Here is a 21,020-nt window from a genome sequence, read left to right as displayed (position 1 = left end):
CTGAGCACAATTCCACAGGAGGGGAGATCGCTGTACTCACATTGCATTGTTAGTACAGTGGCACCGGCCTGAGCTGTCAGTTTTTTTTCATTCAACCGGCTGTGTAGTGTGGACCAGGCTTAGGCAGCCAATAGAGTTTTTTTACGGTCCTACAACAGAATTATCACTGGAGATGAGATTGATTTTTACTCCAAACAGAAGTGGTCAGGTGCCGGTGTTTCTGTCACAGTGCTCTTAAGAGTAGCTTAGTGGGGGAATTTATAAATCAAGCCACGATATTATCATAAATCTGTCTCATGTTTAGTAGTGCCTTGTTGTCTCACAGAATTGATACATACTCCCCACAGTTTCAGTGTAATTTTGTATACATTGTGGAAAACAATATATTATAAAATTACAAATTCCCTCCAAAGGGAAGGCACTGGCTTGTTCATTAGTTGTTGGTCACAGAGTTTTAGGATACATTTGCCCACACCGTGACCTCACAATATTGCATGTATGTTGCATAATGTGGGCACTAAAAACAATGAGGTTATTATACATATATTTTCTACAGGAAATTTCTTATCTCTGTTTAATAAGATAAAAGCCCAATTGTATCTCTTTCTTCAAAAGGTGGATAGAGTCCAAGATCAAATTTGGAAATTGGCATGTTTGTTCTTTCTAGACTATATAAAGGAGATAGAGAGAAGGGTCTGTACCTGCTATTTCTTTCTTAGCTTATTTGCTTTAAAGAGCAGACAAAATGAAAACCTTGGTAAGTACAGCTACATTCTGCCGTAAATGTATATTAATTGTATAATAAGTAATTTACAGAACATTTTAGAATGCTATAACTTACTCAATTTTTTCAGCCAGTGTGCCGAATAGATGTTCTTTGTTGTACTAGATAAAAAATCTACCTAACATTAAGGTGCAATATATGTAGTTGGCCACTACCGACCTTCTGTAGAACAAGATACTACCTGGGTGGCACACATTTTCCAGGTCAAGGACTCAGAAAATGGGATCTGCGTGATCAGAACAAAAATGATCATTTATGGCAGCCAGTGTATTTTCCTCATCACAGGTTTATTTTTATGACTTCAAAGCTAATGTGTGTGTTTACAGACTACTACTACTACCCCAAAGACTGAGAAGACCCAATGAAGAATGTAGACAGTATGGTCTTAATTTACTAAAACTGGAGAGTGCAAAGTCTGGTGCTTCGCTTCAAAGAAACCAATAAGCTTCCAGGTTTCTTTTGTCAAAACCTAATTGTCCAAGCTGAAGTTAGAAGCAGATGGGCTACCATGCACAGCTGCATCAGATTTTGCACTCTCCAGTTTTAGTAAATCAACCCCTATGTGACACCACAAGGCCAAAGCTTCAGCCTTGCAAAGTTGAAAAGTCACAGCCTTGGGGTAAGGTAAGTTTGGATCTTGGGTGATACAGGATTTTTCCTCAGTCTTTATAATCCCAACAGATAAATTCCTATCTAAAAATCCCAAAAATACATTTGCACAGAATCCACCATATATTTTACAAACTATCAAATCATGAATATTGCATAAGCCAACAGCGACTATTTACAATATACAGGGTGTCAATGCTTTATATAACATAATATGGGACTTTTTTATTTATGTTTCAGGTCATCTTTGCTGCTCTCCTTGGAACTCTGCTTGCTGATGATGTAAGAGAACATAGGATTCCTTGTAACAGTCATTAGTTGTTTCCTTTCTTATTTTTTTTAAATCAAGTAGTATTATTTAGGCCATAGATCCTAGTATTGATAATCAGGGAGGGTAAACACTGAGCCACTATGGTGCAGATCCACGATACAGGATGACTTGCTTTGAGGTTGAAAATATTTTGGGAAAAGGTGTTATCAGACTAAAAGTATTGCTGTTGAACAATTAAGGGTAAAGTTAAAAACATGCAGTTATGGTTTGGTTCAAGATAATAATTATGTGTTGGGTGTTACGATAAGTAATAGGGTTAGTGGCTTTGTTAAGATTTAGCTTAAAGACATTTAGGTCCCAATTTATGAAGCAAACTTACATATCAGCTACTAGTAGCAAGCAGCAAAAAGAATGCCATTCATAATAAAAAAATTAAAAAAGGAGGAGGAGCATCCAGTCACATAATCTGTTTAAGTAGTGTAACTGGCCTCTTGTCCTATCATAGTGTTCTCTCTGCAGTGTTATTTAGAGAGAGTTCTGCAAGTCACTGCAAGCTTATCATGGTGTATGGAGCTAACCCTGGAGTGTCCAGTGGGTAGTAGTAGCCGCTCTCTGCTATAAACAAGCCTCTTTGTTTTTAGGTGCTACTATGTCTGTGCTGGTGCTTCATACATATGAAAAGTGTCAATGCCAAAAATATATGTTTAAACAACATATACTATACACTTTTTGAGTATAGTGGGAAAGTCTTGCACCTCTGATAGTGTTTTTTTTTTGCTGCTGGTGTCCCAGTAATACTAATTCTCTCTTTATTAATTTATTTTTAATTATTTAACCACTTGCCCACCGGGCTAATTTTGGCACTTCTCTCCTTCATGTAAAAATCACATTTTTTTTGCTAGAAAATTTATCAGAACCCCCAAACATTATATATATTTTTTTTTAGCAGACACCCTAGGGAATAAAATGGCGGTCATTGCAACTTTTTTTTCTCGCACGGTATTTGCGCAATCATTTTTCAAACGCCTTTTTTTGGGAGAAAAAACTATTTCATGAATTAAAAAATAACAAAACAGTAAAGTTAGCCCAATTTTTTTGTATAATGTGAAAGATTATGTTAAGCCAAGTAAATAGATACCTAACATGTCACGCTTTAAAATTGCGCACATTCATGGAATGGCGCCAAACTTCGGTACTTAAAATCTCCATAGGTGACGATTTAACATTTTTTACAGGTTACTATTTTCGAGTTTCAGATTAGGTCTAGTGCTAGGATTGTTGCACACACTCTAACGCACGCAACGAAACCTCACATGTGGGGTTTGAACGGTGTTTACATATGTGGGCGGGACGTGCATGCGTGTTCGCTTCTGCGAGCAAGATAACAGGGACAGGGGCGTTTTGAATTTTTTTTATTCATTTTATTTTTATTTTACGTTTATTTACTTTTATTCCTATTACAAGGAATGTAAACATCCCTTGTAATAGGAATCAGTGTGACAGGTCCTCTTTATGGAGAGATGCAGGGTCAATAAGACTCCACATCTCTCCTCCAGGCTTACAAGCATGAAATCGGTGAAAAAAAAATCACCGATCACATGCCGACAGCCGCGATTGCGGCTTTGTTTACTTCCGGGTACGTCGCGCCTGGTCCTCCGACCGTCTGGTCATCAGTCATCTCTATGGTTCTGCAGCGAGCGCCGGCCGATTCGCTCTCTGGGCCCCCGATGGCACGGGAGAGCCCGGAGAAGCACCGGATGGTGGCGGGAGGGCCCTCCCGCTGCCTATAAGAACGATCAATTTGATCGTTCTTATGGTGCAGAGAATCGGCGGCTGAAGACGGCTGAAGACGGCGATATCTGAATGATGCCTGTAGCTGCAGGCATCATTCAGATATCACCGCTCAAAGTGGAGGACGTCCCAGGGACGTCCTTGGTGGTAAAGAGGTTAATTATTTTTTGCAAGATACATTGTAAGTGCAATGGTATACAACATGCTTGAAGAGATGGCGTTGAAAAAAGGCTTAGTAATATATACACATTCTAATTCCAGTAGTCAGATAAGCATGTGCAGGGAAAAAAATACCATTTTACTTCAACCCATTGTTGAAAGGTGAACTTTATATTTATCATTAATCGAAAGAAGAGCCATAAGAGAGGAGAGGAGGACAGACAGGCTGGAAAGAAAGGAAAAGCAGAGAAAGGAGGATAAAAAGGGAGGGAAAGTTGGATATGGTAGGAAGGGAACAAAGGCGGGGAATGGAGGGGTTGAGAAGGGGAAGAAAAATATACCATTCACCGCCACCAATTCATGAGACAATGTTAGCAGGTCTTTTTTTTTCACTTCTCTTTTTTTTTCTATTGCCAAATGCAGTCATGGCAATGTGTACTTCTCCGAGCAGCACCATGTTTGTTTGAAGTTGGGCTGTTTGGGGTGGTAATAATATAGATCAACTGCCTGTTTTTACCCCTCCCCCACCCCGACCGCCTGTGTGAAAGTAGCCTAATTGTTGATGATAGGGATAGTCCAACAATGAGTTACTTATGTGCTTAGGCTTTAGTAGGTAAGCAGCACAGAGTGCTACTGATAGAGTTCCGTTTTTAAGGCTGTAACACATTCAGAGGAAAACTGAAATTGTAGCCAATCGAAACAAGTTTTTCCAAAGTGGCAGGATCTGTTTTTGTTTCCCTCATTTATTAACCTGGTACCATGATGCAGGAAGTGAGGGATAACTTAGTAGATGCAGCTACAAACGCTCCACAAAACAGAAGTTCACTCTATCCAAAACTGGAAAAAGCTTTGGCTGAAGTCAAGTTTTAACTGTCTACCGCGACAATACAAAAAGTAGGTATAGAGCGACACCAAATGGTATGTCAAGAAAAAAGCAAAAGTTTTTTTTTAACTTGTAAACATATCTCTCATTTAACCCCACTATGTGTCATGGAGTGACTTGGGGACCTCGTGCTATGGACCCCAAGGTTAACATGTTTCATAATCCTAACAGGCTTTGCCAGAACCTGTATTTAAGGGCAGCATCTAAATTTTATATTAATACTGTGTCTTGATTGTTATGCAAGATATGTTTACAATTCCAATAAAATTATTTGCTTTTTTTGACATACCATTTGGGGTCGCTCTATATCTACTATTTCTGGAGTCTGTCCCCTTACATCTTTTTTTTACTGTCACGCAAGGCTTAGGTATACAGACCCACATCTTATAATGCTATAATAATGGATGCTTTAATTGTCCTCCCTTTCCAAGGGGTGCTAAGTATTTCTGTTTTAACTTTCAACCATCAGTAGGACGCTTTGCATTGAGTGAATTTATTAACAAATCTGGCAAACCTGCAAACTTCATTTTTTTTAACTGACCAAAATATTTTTTTGTGAGCAGATTTGTTGAATCTACAGAGTATTTTACAGTTCCTAAATCATGATCCTCTAAATTCCTGAGCAACATGATTTTCCACAGATCCTACAGAAAAGCAAGCAGCAAATTATAAATTGGCAATTTGTAATCAGTAATTCTGTGGTTCATTAAGTCTGGGAGTACAAGTTTCAAAGATTCTAGAAACTTTCAATTAACCTAAGAAAAATATCAACATGTTGACCTCTGAAATGCCAGCATTTTTATTATGTTTTTCATGGTATTCATAACCCCACAGAGTAGTTGTAAAAGCATTTATTCTGAGTACTTATAATTAGTAATAACAGTTGTACAGCCTCCAAATAAAGAAAATCCTGCTGGCTAACCCCAGGCAATGCCTGATTAGAATATTTTACATGTTTTGATTTGATTGTCCAACTCGTTTTATGTAAACTTTTAACATTCTCCCACAGAATGTAGGCGTGAATAATTCGGGGAATGATGGTGGCAATGTGCATCAGAATGTGAACATTAACAACCAGGACAGGGTAGCCAACATCAACAATCTGAATGGCTGGAACTCCTGGGATTCCGTCTGTGATTATGGACAGGTGAGATATCAGCCAATAACCTTAGTTTTGTGAGATGACAGTAAAATTGTCTTTTTTTTCCCCAAATTAAGCTGGACATAAACCCATCTCTCCGCTACAGTATCTATTCAACCCTGACATTCAAATACGTAGAGAGAATTTATTGTGTTCAGCTTAACTAAACACGCTAAGGCTAGAAGCTGATTGGTTTACTATGCACAGATGTTTTTAGTAAATTACCCCCTAATATCTTTTCTCCAAAGTAAAGTACTTCAGAAACTTAATGACATCCCCAATGTCATGATAATTTCTTCAGGTGCTTTTGAGCTATGCAATCACATCTTTATTCTTCATTGCATGTGTCCAATGAGAACATCATATAGTGGTTCTACAATAGCATGCATACAGTCGTTATACCGATATGTGCAATAAATAGACAGACTCAATGCAGGGGAAATGTTTAAGTGATGGTACAGCAACGATAAAATATCATAATGAGAAAGGAATATGTTTTTGTTAGGTTGAGTTGATTGACTAGTTGGTTAGTTGGTTGATCGATCGATAGGCTGACTGGTTTTATTTCATTTAGAAATTCAGTATTATCTGTGACTGTTGTAGTCAAATATTTTTCAATGTTTTGGTTCAGTCCTTTTTAAATCTTTATTTTTTAAACGAAAGGGTGTTGTTGCAACAAGGCTTTATGGGAAGAAAGTGTGCGTAGTGGCTAAGATGGAAAACACCAAGTTCCCGAGTTTGGAAGTAATTGGAGCAACATACCAACAAAGCCCGGTAAGAAACATAATGCCCCATATTTCAAATGCCCCACTGAAGCTGGAAAAAAATACTAAAGTGAGCCTGTACTTAGATTTTACCTATAAGCAATATTTATAAGTCTAACTGGTGTAGATAAATAGAGAGTAACAGAAGGAATTCATTATTTACTCTCAATGAAAATAATTCTATCCTCCACTTCCGATTGTGGGACCAAAATACAGATTTTACTTTTCATCAAAGATGACATAACCACATTTCTAGGCTTTAGGTTAAATGAGCAGTCATGGGTGGAACCTAAAACCTCCCCAGGAAGACAGTATTGCAACCATTTTATGACTCTTTATGTATCCATCTCAGCATGACATGACATCATTTTAAGTCAACACTTGAGAATGGGTTTACTTTAATACATGAGAAACTTCCACATGTACAGGAACAATTTGCAGCTTAAAGGATACTATACGAAGGAAAGTTAAGAGTTACTTCAATTTATATGTGTTATCTTTACTTACGTGAGAATTCCACATCCAATGCGATGAGAGAATAGTTTTATAGCGATGAAAGGATAACCAATGACAGTTAATTTTTTAGTCCACAAGAGTATTTTCATTGCATCAATTTTCATGAAACACAAAATTCAGAAATCTAGGACATCCTGAGTCATGAATTGTACCAATCACTGCAAGTAAAAGAACATGTACATTTATATTCAGATAGTCATATGTTCAAACAGGCAAGAAAGTGAGAATATACATCATGTTTGTTTAGATGTATGATTTTTTGACAATATTGCTTTTAATGTATTTTTTTAAATTGTTTCCATATTCAGCTTAATGCTCCTCCAAGCCGCTTCAAGTATACCCTTAAGAACCAGGTTCCCATTGCCAACATTGGTATATATGGTGTGCATGTAGAAGCCCTATGCCGTGGAATTCCAACATACACTACCGAACCAATCCAAGGTGGGAACAAATCTATCTATCTATCTATCTATCTATCTATCTATCTATCTATCTATCTATCTATCTATCTATCTATCTATCTATCTATCTATCTATCTATATATCTATCTACCTATCTAACTATCCATCCATCTATCACTTTATAATGTCTTTCTTATACATATTTAAAATTAAAACATTATGTTACTGCACACCGTACCTTTATGCTGCCCCTAATAAAAAAAAGTTTGTACAATGATGGGCATACATTAATACATACAGATATATTGGGTAATGTACTACACATTCGTATACAAAAACGTAATGGAAAAACAAACTAGACAAATTGCAAGTCTATTTTCTTAATTCATCAGGCTATAATGAATGCTTTATGTGTCATACGGCTTGTTGTTTTCAGACCTTTGACTGTTATTTTAAGTTTTTGTTAGCTCTCATTGCTGATAATAACAGTGGGTTGGGCAAAAAATAATCATCTTAATACTTAATTAAGCCAAATTAGCTAATAAAAACCTGAACATTGGAGGTGTTACTACAAAATGTTTTCTGGGCATCAACACCTCTAGTACAAGAGGAAAGATTTAACTCAACTTCAGTATTCAATTGCAAACAAAACTTAGAAATGTTAAGTATAGGTTTCCTCTTACCACAACTGTTAAGAGACCATTCTTAAACTGCTGCATACAATCAATTTAAAAGACTGGTCTTATATTCTGTAATATATTGGGGTTGATTTACTAAAGGAAAATTGACTGCGCACTTTGCAAATTGCAATTGCACTTTGCAAGTGCAGTTGCACCAGAGCTTAGAAAATGAGGTGAAACTTCCTTTTGCAAAGAATACCCAATCACGTCCAAGGAAAATTAAAAATAAAATGCATTTTTGCTTGCACATGATTGGATGATGGAACTCAGCAGAGCGTCTGCTCATTTACTCAGATCTTAAAAAACTGCAGTCAATTTGCCTTTAGTAAATCAACCCCATTGTGTTTGGTGATCTGACTGGGAACCCTTCACAAAGGTCAGGAAAGCTGTGCAGACTTGGTTAATCAATGGCAGAGATTATATCATGTTATTAACCAGGAAATTTAAGAATATGTTGGTGCATTGAACTCTTAGGATTTTCCAAGTCCTGAAATCCTAAGGGGAGCAATCCTTTAAAGCATAGGTGTCAAACACAAGGCCGAATCTGGCCCTCCAGGCCCTTTCATGTGGCCTTCGCACCTGTCCTGCAGCTGCAGGAGAGTTCCAGCCCTCCTCTGGTCCTACTCCAAACCCTTACTTTCTGCTTTCAAGCAATGCATCCAGCTTCTTTCCAGCAGCAGCATAAGAAAAGGGGATGCACTGTGATGTAAGGGAGAGCGGGGAATCAACTTCTGATGGTGGGGTGGCTCTTGACATCTAATTTAAAGAGGAACGAATGCGCTGGACATCTAATACAGATACAACCGGCCATTATGAGGGCAATCATAATGCTGATGTGGCCCCCGATGAAATTAAGTTTGACACCCCTGCTTTAAAGGATTAGGCAGACCTGTCCTATTAATTTACTAAGAAAAACCTTTACTCTTCAACAATTGCCAAAACTATAAATATTTTAATGCAATGTCTGATCCATTTAGATGTAGCATTTTCAGACTATAACATTTTTATATCAAAGCTTTGTTAGTGATAAATATATTTCTACTACAGCAGCAACAATCTTTGAGAAAACAGTTAAATTGTGTCATACACGGAAGATAACAAGTGACCTAATTTCATACTTTACTATGCACAATAATGATCCTGTTATAGCTATGACACTAACATTTCTTTTATTTTACCTTTTTTTAGTGGATGAGTTTCACATATGCGAAGCAAACAGTATCATCACCATTGGAGGCATCAGCTTCTGCTTCTAAGCCCCCACCCCCACCACTTACATAAAGTTTTTCCATCACTTAATGCATATCGTTTCAAAACTAATTTCTGTACTTTCTTTTTTTTACTGCAAATAAAGCATTTATATGAAACACACGGTTGTCAGCTGTGTACAGTAACAGTACTTCCCTTAATATTATTATAAAATGTTTTATATACTTAAAACAGTAAAGGGTAAATATACACAGGATTCAATTTACTACAAATAATTTTACAAATTTTACTACATATAATACTGAATACTAAAACAGATGCTGATGCATCATGGGTTTATCTGTACTGTCTGAAACGACTTAAACAGTGCTCCATATAGGTTGCTCCTTCATATCAATCCCAGTGTGACCATGGATCTCCCCTTTAAAAGATCCTGAGAACAAACAACCAAAAGTCTTCTAACATACTTTCTCTAGTACCGGCTACAGGAGGCAGTCTCTACAAGACAGGCATTGTAGACACAACATGTAGTAGAAGATACGGTTAATATGCATATGGTAACTGAAATACAAGTTATAAATCAGCTAAGAAGTTTATAGAGTCAGATATACTGCATTTATGTACAACAGCCATCAGAAGAAGAAAAACTGTCTATGGGTGCAGGGCCAGATTAAGAGCATCATGGGGCTGGTGCTGAGGATTGTGGTGGGCCTTTGTATGGAAATGATTCTACACACTGATACTCTTTATCTCTGTCCCTATTCTGTACACTGACACCCTTAGCTCCACCCTCACTCTATTACACAATGCACACTCCGGAACTAACAGCTCTTTTCACAGTCTCCCCATCCACACACACATACGCACTCTATCTCTTGCAACAACCCGCCGACCCTCCTGTGACACTATACGACCCCGGAGTGCCCCGCAACCCCCTCACTGCGTGTGACCTGTAGCTGATAAAAGTCCTTGCTCGGAACGATAGCTTGTCTGTCACACTGGAACAAGATCTCCGACAACAGCGCTACCATCTTGATTGATACACTCAAATGAGTGTACCGAACAATAAGCACCAGACACCTTACAGTTCCTACTGGGAAGTCACAGAGCAGCACAGTGTATATTAACTGACCGGGCAGAGACACTGTGACCCTGGCAGAAATAAACCAAGACCAGCCGGCCGAGGGGTCCTGTGGGCATCAGCAACTGTGCTTAGAGAAAACTGATGGCAATAAAAGAGGCATTACATAAAAGACAACTGCCCTCGGCTGATGGATTCTGCTGATCCCATCATCTAGAGAGGGCGAGAGGAATGCAGGGCCGGTTGGGGGAATCTCTCACAGTCAGCCAATTGCTTTCCATGTGCAAACTGTTCTTTTTGGTTGGCTGGGCCTATATTTTTTGAAAAATACTGTATTTTTTTTATTATTTTTTTATGAATTTACAAAGTTCCAAAATACAACAAGTAGAGAAGAAATACAAGTAAAGAAATACAGGAACTAGTAAACAAAATGATGACTAAGTTCTGGTGCAGAGGCAGTAGTAGCGGCAGTGACATTGGGCTGTGTAGTGTTTGCAGTATTCTTGGCAGTATACATTGCAGTATTGCTTTGCATCTAAGGCTGCAAGGGCAGCAGGGTTTGTGGTCCCTCCTCCATACCAGTCCTGGTAGCATAAGATATATGAGATGTGGTGGCCAAATTGGCTGCAGTGTAAGTTGTCTGTGTCTGGGTACCAAGGAAGGAAGAGAGGGTTACCGCTCCTGTGGCAGATCCAGCAGTCTGGACCGTCTACTCCTGACACCAGCAGCTGCTGTTGTGTTTGTGTCTGAGCCTTTTTCCTCTCGGGGATATCCAGCTTCAGGGCCTCAGACTTTATTGACACCAGGCTTCAGTGGTATTACAACACTGCAGGAAGCTGCGGGAGTGTCGCTATTACCGGTCAAAGCATTTTCAGGGGATGGTGGTAAGAGCTTGGCTCAGCTCACCTGCCCCTACCCCCACCTGCACCTACCCCCAGACTTTATAAAAACATATACAAACTGTAGACCAGAGAGGACAGCCCATAAACATTCCTATGTGTATACTGTTTGTAACTCAGTTTACAAACCACACAGAGCTCTGAAAAATCTCACCTTTACATAAGCTACTATACTTTATACCAGTGTTTTTAACCGTTTTTCAAGAAATATATAAAGAAAGAGTGCCGCTCACATAAGCGAATAAACAAATGAACATTGGTATTACTGTAGATCAAATAAAAAAGTGACAAAATAAATAAAAATAAAAATAAAATAGATATAAAGTGTAATGTGACAAATCCCAACACCAATGTTGCTTTCTATATCAAGCTCCCAAAATCTTCACCGCTTGTGCTCAAAGTTTGGATGTACACTCACCAGAGATGTTTGACCCCTTTTTACAGGTAGGTAAACGGCTTGGATTCCCGTGGTGTTGGTCCTCCAGCAATGCAAGATGGTCATATGTAAAGTGAGCCCACAGGAGGCAGGATAAAAGATCTCATAGTGTAGTATTTATTAAAGATAGTTTTTCCTGAAGACGTCATCTCAGGCACTTTAACATGTGAGTGCAATTTGATTTCTTGTTTTTTTAAAACACCATGTTTAATAAATACTACAATATGCGATTTTTTATCCTGTCTCCTGTGGGATTACTTTCAATATGACCATCTTACATTACTGGAGGACCAAATAGGAGCATAACACCAGGGGAATCCTAACCTTTTTTTGGCAAAAGCACTTATTGACCTATCTGTAAAAAGAGGATAAACATCTCTGGTGAGTGTACATCCAAACTTTGAGCACAAGTGGTGAGAATTTCTGGAACTTGATATAGAAAGCAAAATTGGTGTTGGGATTTGTCACATTGGACTTTATATCTATTTAATCTTTTGTTTTTTACTTTTTTATTTGCTCTAATATCAACGTTCATTTTTGTATTTACTTATGTGAGCGCCACTCTTTCTTTATATCATTTTTGTATTTGAAGGTGGAGTTTTCCCACTCTTAAAGGGGCAGCCACATTCACTTGTTTACATTTGATGACTTTTTTGAGGTGCCATAGTTTGATATTCATATTTATTTCTTATCCTTTTTTCAGTCAAGGTGCCCTTTAAAATGATGCACACCAGTCTAAGACCTCACTTACATGGGTGTACTTAAGCATATGCCCATGGAGAGCCATGTTTGCCCACACAGGGATACACATGTGTCCATGCAGCTATATGCAGGCAGTCCTAATCACATTAATTGGGATGCAGCGGCCAAATGGACAAAGCTGCTGCTCCCAATTTGAAATGTGTGTGGGTGCGTGTCACTAAACTCACACTGTCCATGAATGAGGGACACCTATCAGCAAAAATATGAAGGCATGGGACACACCCACTGCCACGCCACCTTAATGTAGAATAATACAAAAAAAGATTAGTTAAACACACAAGTTTTTTTTTTTACCAAGACTATTCCTTTATAATGGCGTTTGACATTTACAAATGCAGGAATTTAGAAATTGGATGAAAGGTTTAGCACTGGGAAACACTTTATGAAAGATAAAACGTGCATTTTAAATACCATTATATAGATCAGACCAAAATGGGGGACAAATGAGGAGCAAAGAGGGACATGGGGACTTTGCTCCAAATCAGCAACAGTTCCTTAAAATCAGAGACAGTTGTGAGCTATGCACTAATAGTGCACTGCACTAAAACACAACCACATCGTACTTTGCTGCCCAGGTGCATTAGGGGTTGGGGAGAAGGTGGTGCAGTATTAGGCCATGTTCACATGGGCGTATTATAGCATATGTCTGTGTGAGGCCATCTTCTGCACAGGTGTTGCATGCAGGCAGTCCTATTCATGTCAGTTGGGATGCAGCAGCTGCACAGACATAGCTGCTTTTCGAGGCTGTGCACCCACAGAGCTCTCAAATTAGGTGTAGTGGTTGAGTCCATACACCTTCTGCAAAGACTGCCCTCACACACATACGCTATACTACATTTGTAGGAATGAGGCATAATTTATTTCAATGATTGCACTTGCAATAGTGTGAATGGGCCCCTAGCAATCCTGTCACTGGAGAGTTGCTATCAGCAACACAATTGTTAGTATGACATGTCTAATATGGGCGCCTGCACAGAATGTCATTAGTTGCTAGGATGCTGGTGGTCATGGCAACTAATGACTGAGAGGAAGAGTGAAGTGGGCGGGGCGTTGGGGAGAGAAGCAGACAGAGCAGGCATGCCAGAATCCTCACTGAGTGGAGCCCACTACCGCTCTGGGACTTCATCCCCGATCCTTACTTGAAGTCGCGGGCGGTCCTGTGGAATCCGGGATAGTTGGGAGGTATGATTGAGCAGTATATAGCAGAAGGGCAGTCAGCAGTATGTAGTGGCAGGGCAGTCAGTGAGCAGACAGACAGAATTCCTGATGGGGAAGTTTCTCCCTGTTAGCCACTTACCACAGGGCTGGAGATAGAAGACTTGACATATGAATTACTGTGCTCAAAGTCTTAAAATCAGAAGCAGCTGCCACACATTTATGATAATGAAATGCAGAGCAAAAACATTTTTTTGTGCATTGCGCCACACTAATCACAAATACAATGACATAATACAAATGCATACAAACATTCAATGGTAATTTCTCTTGATGATGCTGACTCCAGCAAAACTGGTCGCACAGAGCCTTAGGACTTGACGTTATTGCACAAATGATCAATGATAAGACCAAACAGTGATTCACATATAAGAGCACTTGGGTCTCTTAACCTCCCTGGCGGTATGATTATGTCATATTTTTGATGCTCAAAGCGATACATTGTTTTGCATTGAAATTCAGCGTTTTATATTGTAGGCCTTTAATTCTTAGGAATAACTCACTTAAATCTGTCCAAACAAGAGTCTAGTAGACATCCTGGGTATGATAAAGTTTGAAACACTAAATCATAAATTATAATATAATAAATAACTATATTATTATTCAATAATGTAATCAAATCAAAAGCACAGAAATCTGCTCAGTTGCAAAATTTGCTTTTGTAACTTTCATTGTTTGATGACGAATTTCCCCATGAATCACTATTGCTTGATTCTGCAAGTGATTCTAATTTACTATCTAGCTGGTCTAAAATCGCTTTTCACGAAAAGGGATACTTTTTGGTTGCCATGGACATTCTCAAGTTTCCAGGCAGAAAGAACAGTATATATAATTTAAAAGTGTATGCAGGGGACTGGACAAAAGGGATGTGAAATGATTTGATACAGTAATGTAATCTGTAAGATTACAGTGTACTGTAAGTGTTCTGTATTTTTTACTTTTTTTAAATTCCCGCCTGCTCCATCCCCATGCATCACGACGTTTGCAGGGAACAGAGCCCGGAACACAGTACATCGGGTGGAGGATCTGGACGCCGGACACAGTGGGGAGACATCACAGGATCCTGGGGACAAGGTAAGTAACCTCTACTAAGATACTGTGATGCAATCCCGAGAGTGTCTCAGGGTTACTGTTAATGGTACTGAAATGTAATCCTTAGACACTCTCGGGATTACCGCTAGGGAGGTTAAACGCTGTCTTACAAGAGTTTATATGTGAGTTTGCATTTAGATTTTTAATAAATTTGCGCTATAGCGGTTTCACAACATGGAGCTTGCTTTGTTTTTCCATGCTACTCTGATTATGGTGCAATATCCTATCTGCTGATATTGATGTGGAGTCAGGTGGCATTCCTGCTGATGTATCTTGCTGGTAGAGCTATTAACCCTTAGAGATGCAACATGTTTGTATGACCATTTTGATCTTTGGTCATACAAATCTTGTAATTAGCTTGATCACAGTGGTGTGGGGTACATGTCCTGTTTTGAAGCACCTTGGAACATTTAAAAAGAATATTTGCAGTTCATTTATTAGACACTTTTTGAATATTAATTTAGACTCATTGTCACTTTTTGAACTAAAAAAGAGAAACATGGGTCAGAGTAGATGAGTACATTTATTGCATGATGACAAATAAAAAAACAATTATACAGACATGATAAAATATAGGTAAAAAACATTTAATTGAGCTGTCACATACTGAATGATCATCATGATTGTCATAGAACTGTGTAAGTGTGCATATATGCTATAAATAACATTACATGGTAAAACCAGACAATTGGTAATGCATAGTAGCGATCCAAACATTTATAGGCATCCTAAAACTCTATGCATTTTTGGAATTGATCTCCACTTCCTCAGGAGTAGATACAGAAATTAGTCTAAAAGGGTAATAAAAGAGACCAAAGTTTTATCATATTTATGGTGGATGTATCCCAAAATGGAGTTAATATAAGGGTGAAACCCTAAATACTTACATGTTACAGCTCAATTAGAGGGGTGAAGGAAGGGAGGGAGAATCCAGCAACCCTGCAGGTGCGGGCACTGGGGTCTATCCCGACGGGACCCGGGCAAACCTCGAGGAAGGGGGAAGGGCAGACCAGACATCCATGTCCAAAGAATTCATGAATAGTGTACATGAGTAATGGCAATTTAGCCAGTGGTAATCTGTGAATAGTAAATAGAATAATATGTGTTATGGGTTCAACAGTCCCTGGGAGGAGTGACACCTATGCCTGACCGGCATAAATGTCAGGAGTGAGGGATGTGTTGTTCACAAGACCCCACATAGTGGTGTGAGAATTGAAAGCAAGAGATCGTCACAGCGCAATGGCGCAAAACGTCACTTGTCGGGTGTGGAGACACAACGTCCATGTGCCCGAAGAACCCCCCACCACACAAATGGCTGGGGAAGGGAGAATTGGGGGGGATGCCCAATCAGTGGCACATCACATCCCTCAGGGAAGAGGAGCCCCATTTACATGCATGAGCTCTTTCACTTCCAGCCAAATGTAAGTTTTATAGCTGTGAATAAACACGTATTTTTCTTTTTATACAGAGTTACGCTATGTGGCCACCTTTCTTTTATTTTCTCTATGCACCACTAATACACTGAGCCAATTGGTTTCGGGATTCCAACATCAGTACAGCCTCCAGCTTGCTCCTGGGGACCCATTCCATCTAAAGATCTACCAACCAGTTGGGCCTACGTTTCCTGCCAAGGGTCGTTGTTTGACATCTGTCATATAAAGCCTTGATTGACCTCTTTTGGCATACGCCATCAGTGGTCAACAAGTTCCGGTAAGCCTGCACTTTTTTCGGTGGTGGGATTGCCACGATAAGGAAGTCACGCATTTTCTATTTATTCACTTACTCACTTGAAGGTTTTGTGGATTGTGATGAACTTCGCTATGCACATTGGACTGTCACAGTTATGAGTTTTGTTGGACTCTGCTCTCATATCTGATACCACTATAGGTGCATCAGATCACCTGCCAGATTGGCACATTTATCACTCTTCGCACTAGAGGGATTTACACATGTTTTACGATTTGTGTTTAACATTCATTAATGTTATATGTGTTTTAATTTTTTATCACTACACACATTATGGTATTTTGTTATTCATTTATTAATTTTAGCGCTACATATATGTATTCTTTCGCCAGGGGGGAAAAGAAGGGGAAAAAAAGTTGAAATGATGACCTAATATACCTGAAAGTATAACAATTGAAGCACGCAGTGTGATGGGAGTCACTTTGGGTGGGGGGCCAGTGTACTTTATAGTACCGGTGCTAGTTAAATTTAGAGGGAGATCAGAGTGTAGTTAAACTCTGATCCAAATTGTTGTGTGTAGAATAGGGTCTCTGTCTCAGCTTGGCTGTGCTGCAGGCTTATTCTGTTGTACTGGGGTGTTCTTCCAACCCCGGTGCTGCAGGTGGCAGCAGTGGAGTCAAGGTTTGGGTGCTCTTTCCCAGCGACCAATCAGGAGGGTTTGACCTTGCTGTGCATGCTGGTGAGGGGTATTTCTGGGGCAGACGCCATTGGTTCTGGGTCTTCTTCTTCAGTGTGGCACCCACCTTTAGGGTGACCACAACACAGCACCCCCGCATTATGGCCTACCTGGCCGGGGCGTGCATGCCACACAGTGTTCCTAGTTCCAGGACCATGCTGGCCCGGAGCATCTGAACAGCGACGGGGACCCAGTGAGCGACTGGGTTCCCACCTTTGCGGATCCCAAGCTATATTTGCTGTTTGGTGGGGAGTCCGTCTGAGGATCGCCATTGAGAGGCTGGGGGTCCAAAAGGGCCTCGACAAACCACCGGGGATCAAGGTAGCCGGACACTGAGGGATTGATCACCTGTAAGTCGGTACCTGGGCCACAAGTTGAAGGAGATCCAGGCGTAACTCATTTAAGGAGAATCATCTTCGTAACCACAAATCAGAGAGGGCCTGTGGCAGAGATATCTCTCTGACATTCACCAAGGAGGGTCTGTGGCAGGGACTTTATCCTACAAATGTTTGAGTGATACTCTGGCTGCCAGGTCAGTGAGAGAGGCCTGTCCGGGTACACTAAACCCACTCGCATAGGAGTGGCGCAGAGAAGTGTTACGCTTGGGAGCAGGACTTTCCCTACCATCAACGCCGGAATCTGCTGCTCTCTTCTCTTCTTCAACTTTTCTTTCCTCACCACAAGTTTATTGTTTTTACCCGGCTGGGTAATAAAGAGCACAGCAAAGAACACCTGTTGCGGACATTCCTTTACTTCTACCGAATGCAATACGCATCATTCACCCCTAGGAATTCGGAGGAGCCATGAGGTAAATGTGCCACCCAAACAGCCAGCAGCTCCTCCGGGGGTAATGCTACACATATATATATATATATATATATATATATATATATATATATATATATATATATATATATATATATATATATATATATATATATATTTATATATGTATAGTCTCTGGTCTCATACTGCTGTGTACTCTTTTCTGGGTCATTTGGGTTGTGGCTGTATTCCATTGTGTCTGTCTGCCTTGGGTATTATGGGATGTGTATGTGTGCTTGCTGTGAGGAGGGGGTATTCCTCCAACAGCTCTCCCTGCTGATTAGACAGTCCACCCCACCCATAATGCAAAGGGTGGGGTTGTCCCAAGAATTACCAGTGTACCTGTATTTCATATAAACAGCAACCAAGTTTGTGGTTGCAAATAGTAGAGAAGATCTTATATCTATATTCAGACTGGAAGGAAGCCGTATATGTTGAAAGCACTCAAGCGGAGTGTCGGACGTTTCATGGTTGGCAGTTGTGGGATTGTGCTTCCTTGCTGTGAACACATTCAAACCACCACCTGGATACAAGGTCCGGATAGCAGGAGAGCAGAGGTACAGGTACCAGCCGTCATGGAAGAGGATGTTCCAAAAGAAGTTGCGAGAGATGCGGATACAGCACAGAGGACCAGTATCAGTGCAGGTCCTACTGGGATGGTATGATTCTGTCCGCCTACAACTCTGGAAAAAAACACTAGCTTGCGAGCAGCACCACCAGGGTAAAAGTTTCCCCTCTGTCCATGTATGGTATTGGTCACAGTATGACATGCGAATGCTGTTATTGGGGGAACAACCAAACCGGGAGTGGACAGCTGAGTTAAGCAGGCTGATCTGTGCAGAGATGCGGTTGGATGAGAGCTCCAGAGCCCTCCAGTGGTATGTAGCCCAAATGTGCCAGTGAACAGCAGATGACAGCCCCACGGAAGGCTTAGACTATGGTGGCCTAGGACTGTTGTACTGGAGGCTGTCCAAGGAACCTGACTTTGGGAGTGATCTGGAGTGGCATTTGAAGGAAATAATGGGGCACAGAGAGTGAACACCGAATGTCTTGGAAGTGCTCTGGGCACAGGAAGATTTGGAGTTTCTGGCCATCCAGGAATGGGAGCTGGAGATCACCTACAGACAGCTGCTAGACTCTGCTCAGCAGCAGGGTGGGGCTCCCTTTGCCTGGGACTGCGCAGAAGTACCAGCTGACAGTCCTGAAATCACGACTGAAGTATCAGCAATGGGGCAGAGTAACAGTGTGCATTGCTCACCTCTACCTTCAGCTATGGACGCAGAGCTCTTATGGTGGAAGCAGCAAGTTTTAACTTATCTGGATGAACCTGTTTCTGCACAAGACAAGGTTGGATGGAGGAATGTGCCTGTCCAGCAGCTTGCCAAAGAATCGGCAGTGGAAACTCCAGAGATTTCTGTCACCAAAGTTGAAGTGCTGACATCAGGGCAGAGCTCTGCTAACCTCTGTCCAGCACTGATAGCATCTTCTGGGTTCCACAGACAGGAGAACCTCTATCCCCAGACACCAGTTCCATAGACAGGGGATTTAATAGACCTGTCTTCTGAGGAAAAATAACCTAGTGAGCCTCCAGCAGCAGAGCTGGTATCAGGGCCGAACTTGATACAAGCTCTCCATCTTGGAGCTCTGCCCAGCACCCAGGGCCGCCATCAGGAATTATGGGGCCCCTTACACAGCTTCAGGCATGGGGCCTCCTGGAGAAGAGAACCGAGGGGGGGGGGGTTGGCACCGCCTTAGATTGAGAAGCAGGGTGCCGCGAATTGAGAAGTGGGGGGGGGCCTTTACAAAAAAAAATGAAAATATATATAAAAATCTATAATAAAAATAAAAATAAATAAATCTCTGGGCCCTTTAATAAAAAATGTATAAATAAAATAAACATTTATGAAAAAAAAGGGGGGGTTGCCATCCAGGGCCCTGGGACCTCTGGGCCCTTTAATAAAAATAAATAATAAAAAAATAAATATATAAACAAAAATAAAAAAATAAACATGTATAAAAAAATAAAAAAAGGGGGTTTGCCACATGGGGCCCTGGGGACCTCTGAGCCCTTTTATTTTATATATATATATATATATAGAGAGAGGCTACAGAACAGAATACAAAGCACACACTGAAAGCCACTTTATTTTAAATGTGACAGGGTGGCTTCAGCTTCACCCCTCCCGAAACCACACCCCCTAACATGTTTCACACATGAGTTTAATCTTAGAGGTTATCTTTGATTAAGCCCATGGCATGTGTAACACATTAGGGGGATGGAATGGTTTGGGAGGGGGTGGAGCTGAAGCCTTCCTGTGACATTTAAAATTGATTGGTTTTTGGTGTGTGCTTCCATCTTTCCAATGTATTCCATTGACGATTGAGCAAGATGAGCCATTTGGGAGCTGCACCTGACAGAGATTGAATCACCAGGTTATTTTTCTTATGGGGCTTGGAGCGGAGCTTCAGTTTTGGTTGGGTATATTCAAGTAAAGAAGTTATGCAGTTCAAAAGAACAGAGGAGCTGTGAACTAAATGTGGCACATGCTAACTGTGATGAAACATATGAATTCAAAATAATAATCCACATAATTGTACTGAGTGCAGTAATCTTTGCTTTACAAGTCCATAGTACAATGTACCGTATTTTCCGGCGTATAAGACGGAAAAATGTTGATTTTGGGATATACTCACTGTATAAGACTATCCCCTTCTTACTAGTCTTTCTGGAAGCTGAGGGGTAGCCAGAACCGCTGACAGAAACAGGCTTTTTTAAATCTCACTGTGCCATTACATTACATTCCTCACTGTGCCATTACATTACATGCCCCCACATTGCCATCACTTGCCCCTCACTGTACCATCACTTGCCCCTCACTTGCCTCTCACTGTGTCATCACTTGCCCCTCTCTGTGCCATCACTTGCCCATGTTTAGGAGAAGGAATGCCCCCCGACAAGGGTACTTTGTAGAATAACCTAGTTAGTTACATTGGTGGATAATGGGATAACCATATTACATTGGTGGATAGTGGGATAATCATATTACATTGGTGGATAGTGGGATAACTATATTACATT

The 21,020-nt window shown here is 40.4% G+C and overlaps 1 protein-coding gene across 1 annotated transcript; it reads left to right on the top strand.

Annotated features, from left to right (window-relative positions):
• The first annotated feature begins 706 nt into the window (after window positions 1–706).
• Window positions 707–9,371, top strand: LOC120930887 (gastrokine-1-like). The gene is made up of 6 exons (XM_040342030.1): window positions 707–757; window positions 1,634–1,675; window positions 5,507–5,644; window positions 6,302–6,412; window positions 7,227–7,359; window positions 9,189–9,371. Exons 1-6 carry the CDS (start codon window positions 746–748, stop codon window positions 9,254–9,256), a joined length of 504 nt encoding a protein of 167 aa, XP_040197964.1. The 5' UTR covers window positions 707–745; the 3' UTR covers window positions 9,257–9,371.
• Window positions 9,372–21,020: the final 11,649 nt, after the last annotated feature.

The sequence above is a fragment of the Rana temporaria genome, chromosome 3, assembly GCF_905171775.1.
Source record: "Rana temporaria chromosome 3, aRanTem1.1, whole genome shotgun sequence".
In the NCBI taxonomy this organism is placed as follows: domain Eukaryota; kingdom Metazoa; phylum Chordata; class Amphibia; order Anura; family Ranidae; genus Rana; species Rana temporaria.
The sequence above is the reverse complement of the archived record's forward strand: the minus strand, read 5'-3'. Positions and strand labels throughout refer to the sequence as shown.

What these genes read in the sequence shown, in the direction of transcription:
- LOC120930887 (XM_040342030.1), top strand. An exon ending in GAACTCTGCTTGCTGATGAT is followed by an intron (nt 1,676 to 5,506) that starts GTAAGAGAACAT and finishes ATTCTCCCACAG; the next exon opens with AATGTAGGCGTGAATAATTC. An exon ending in CAACATACCAACAAAGCCCG is followed by an intron (nt 6,413 to 7,226) that starts GTAAGAAACATA and finishes TTCCATATTCAG; the next exon opens with CTTAATGCTCCTCCAAGCCG.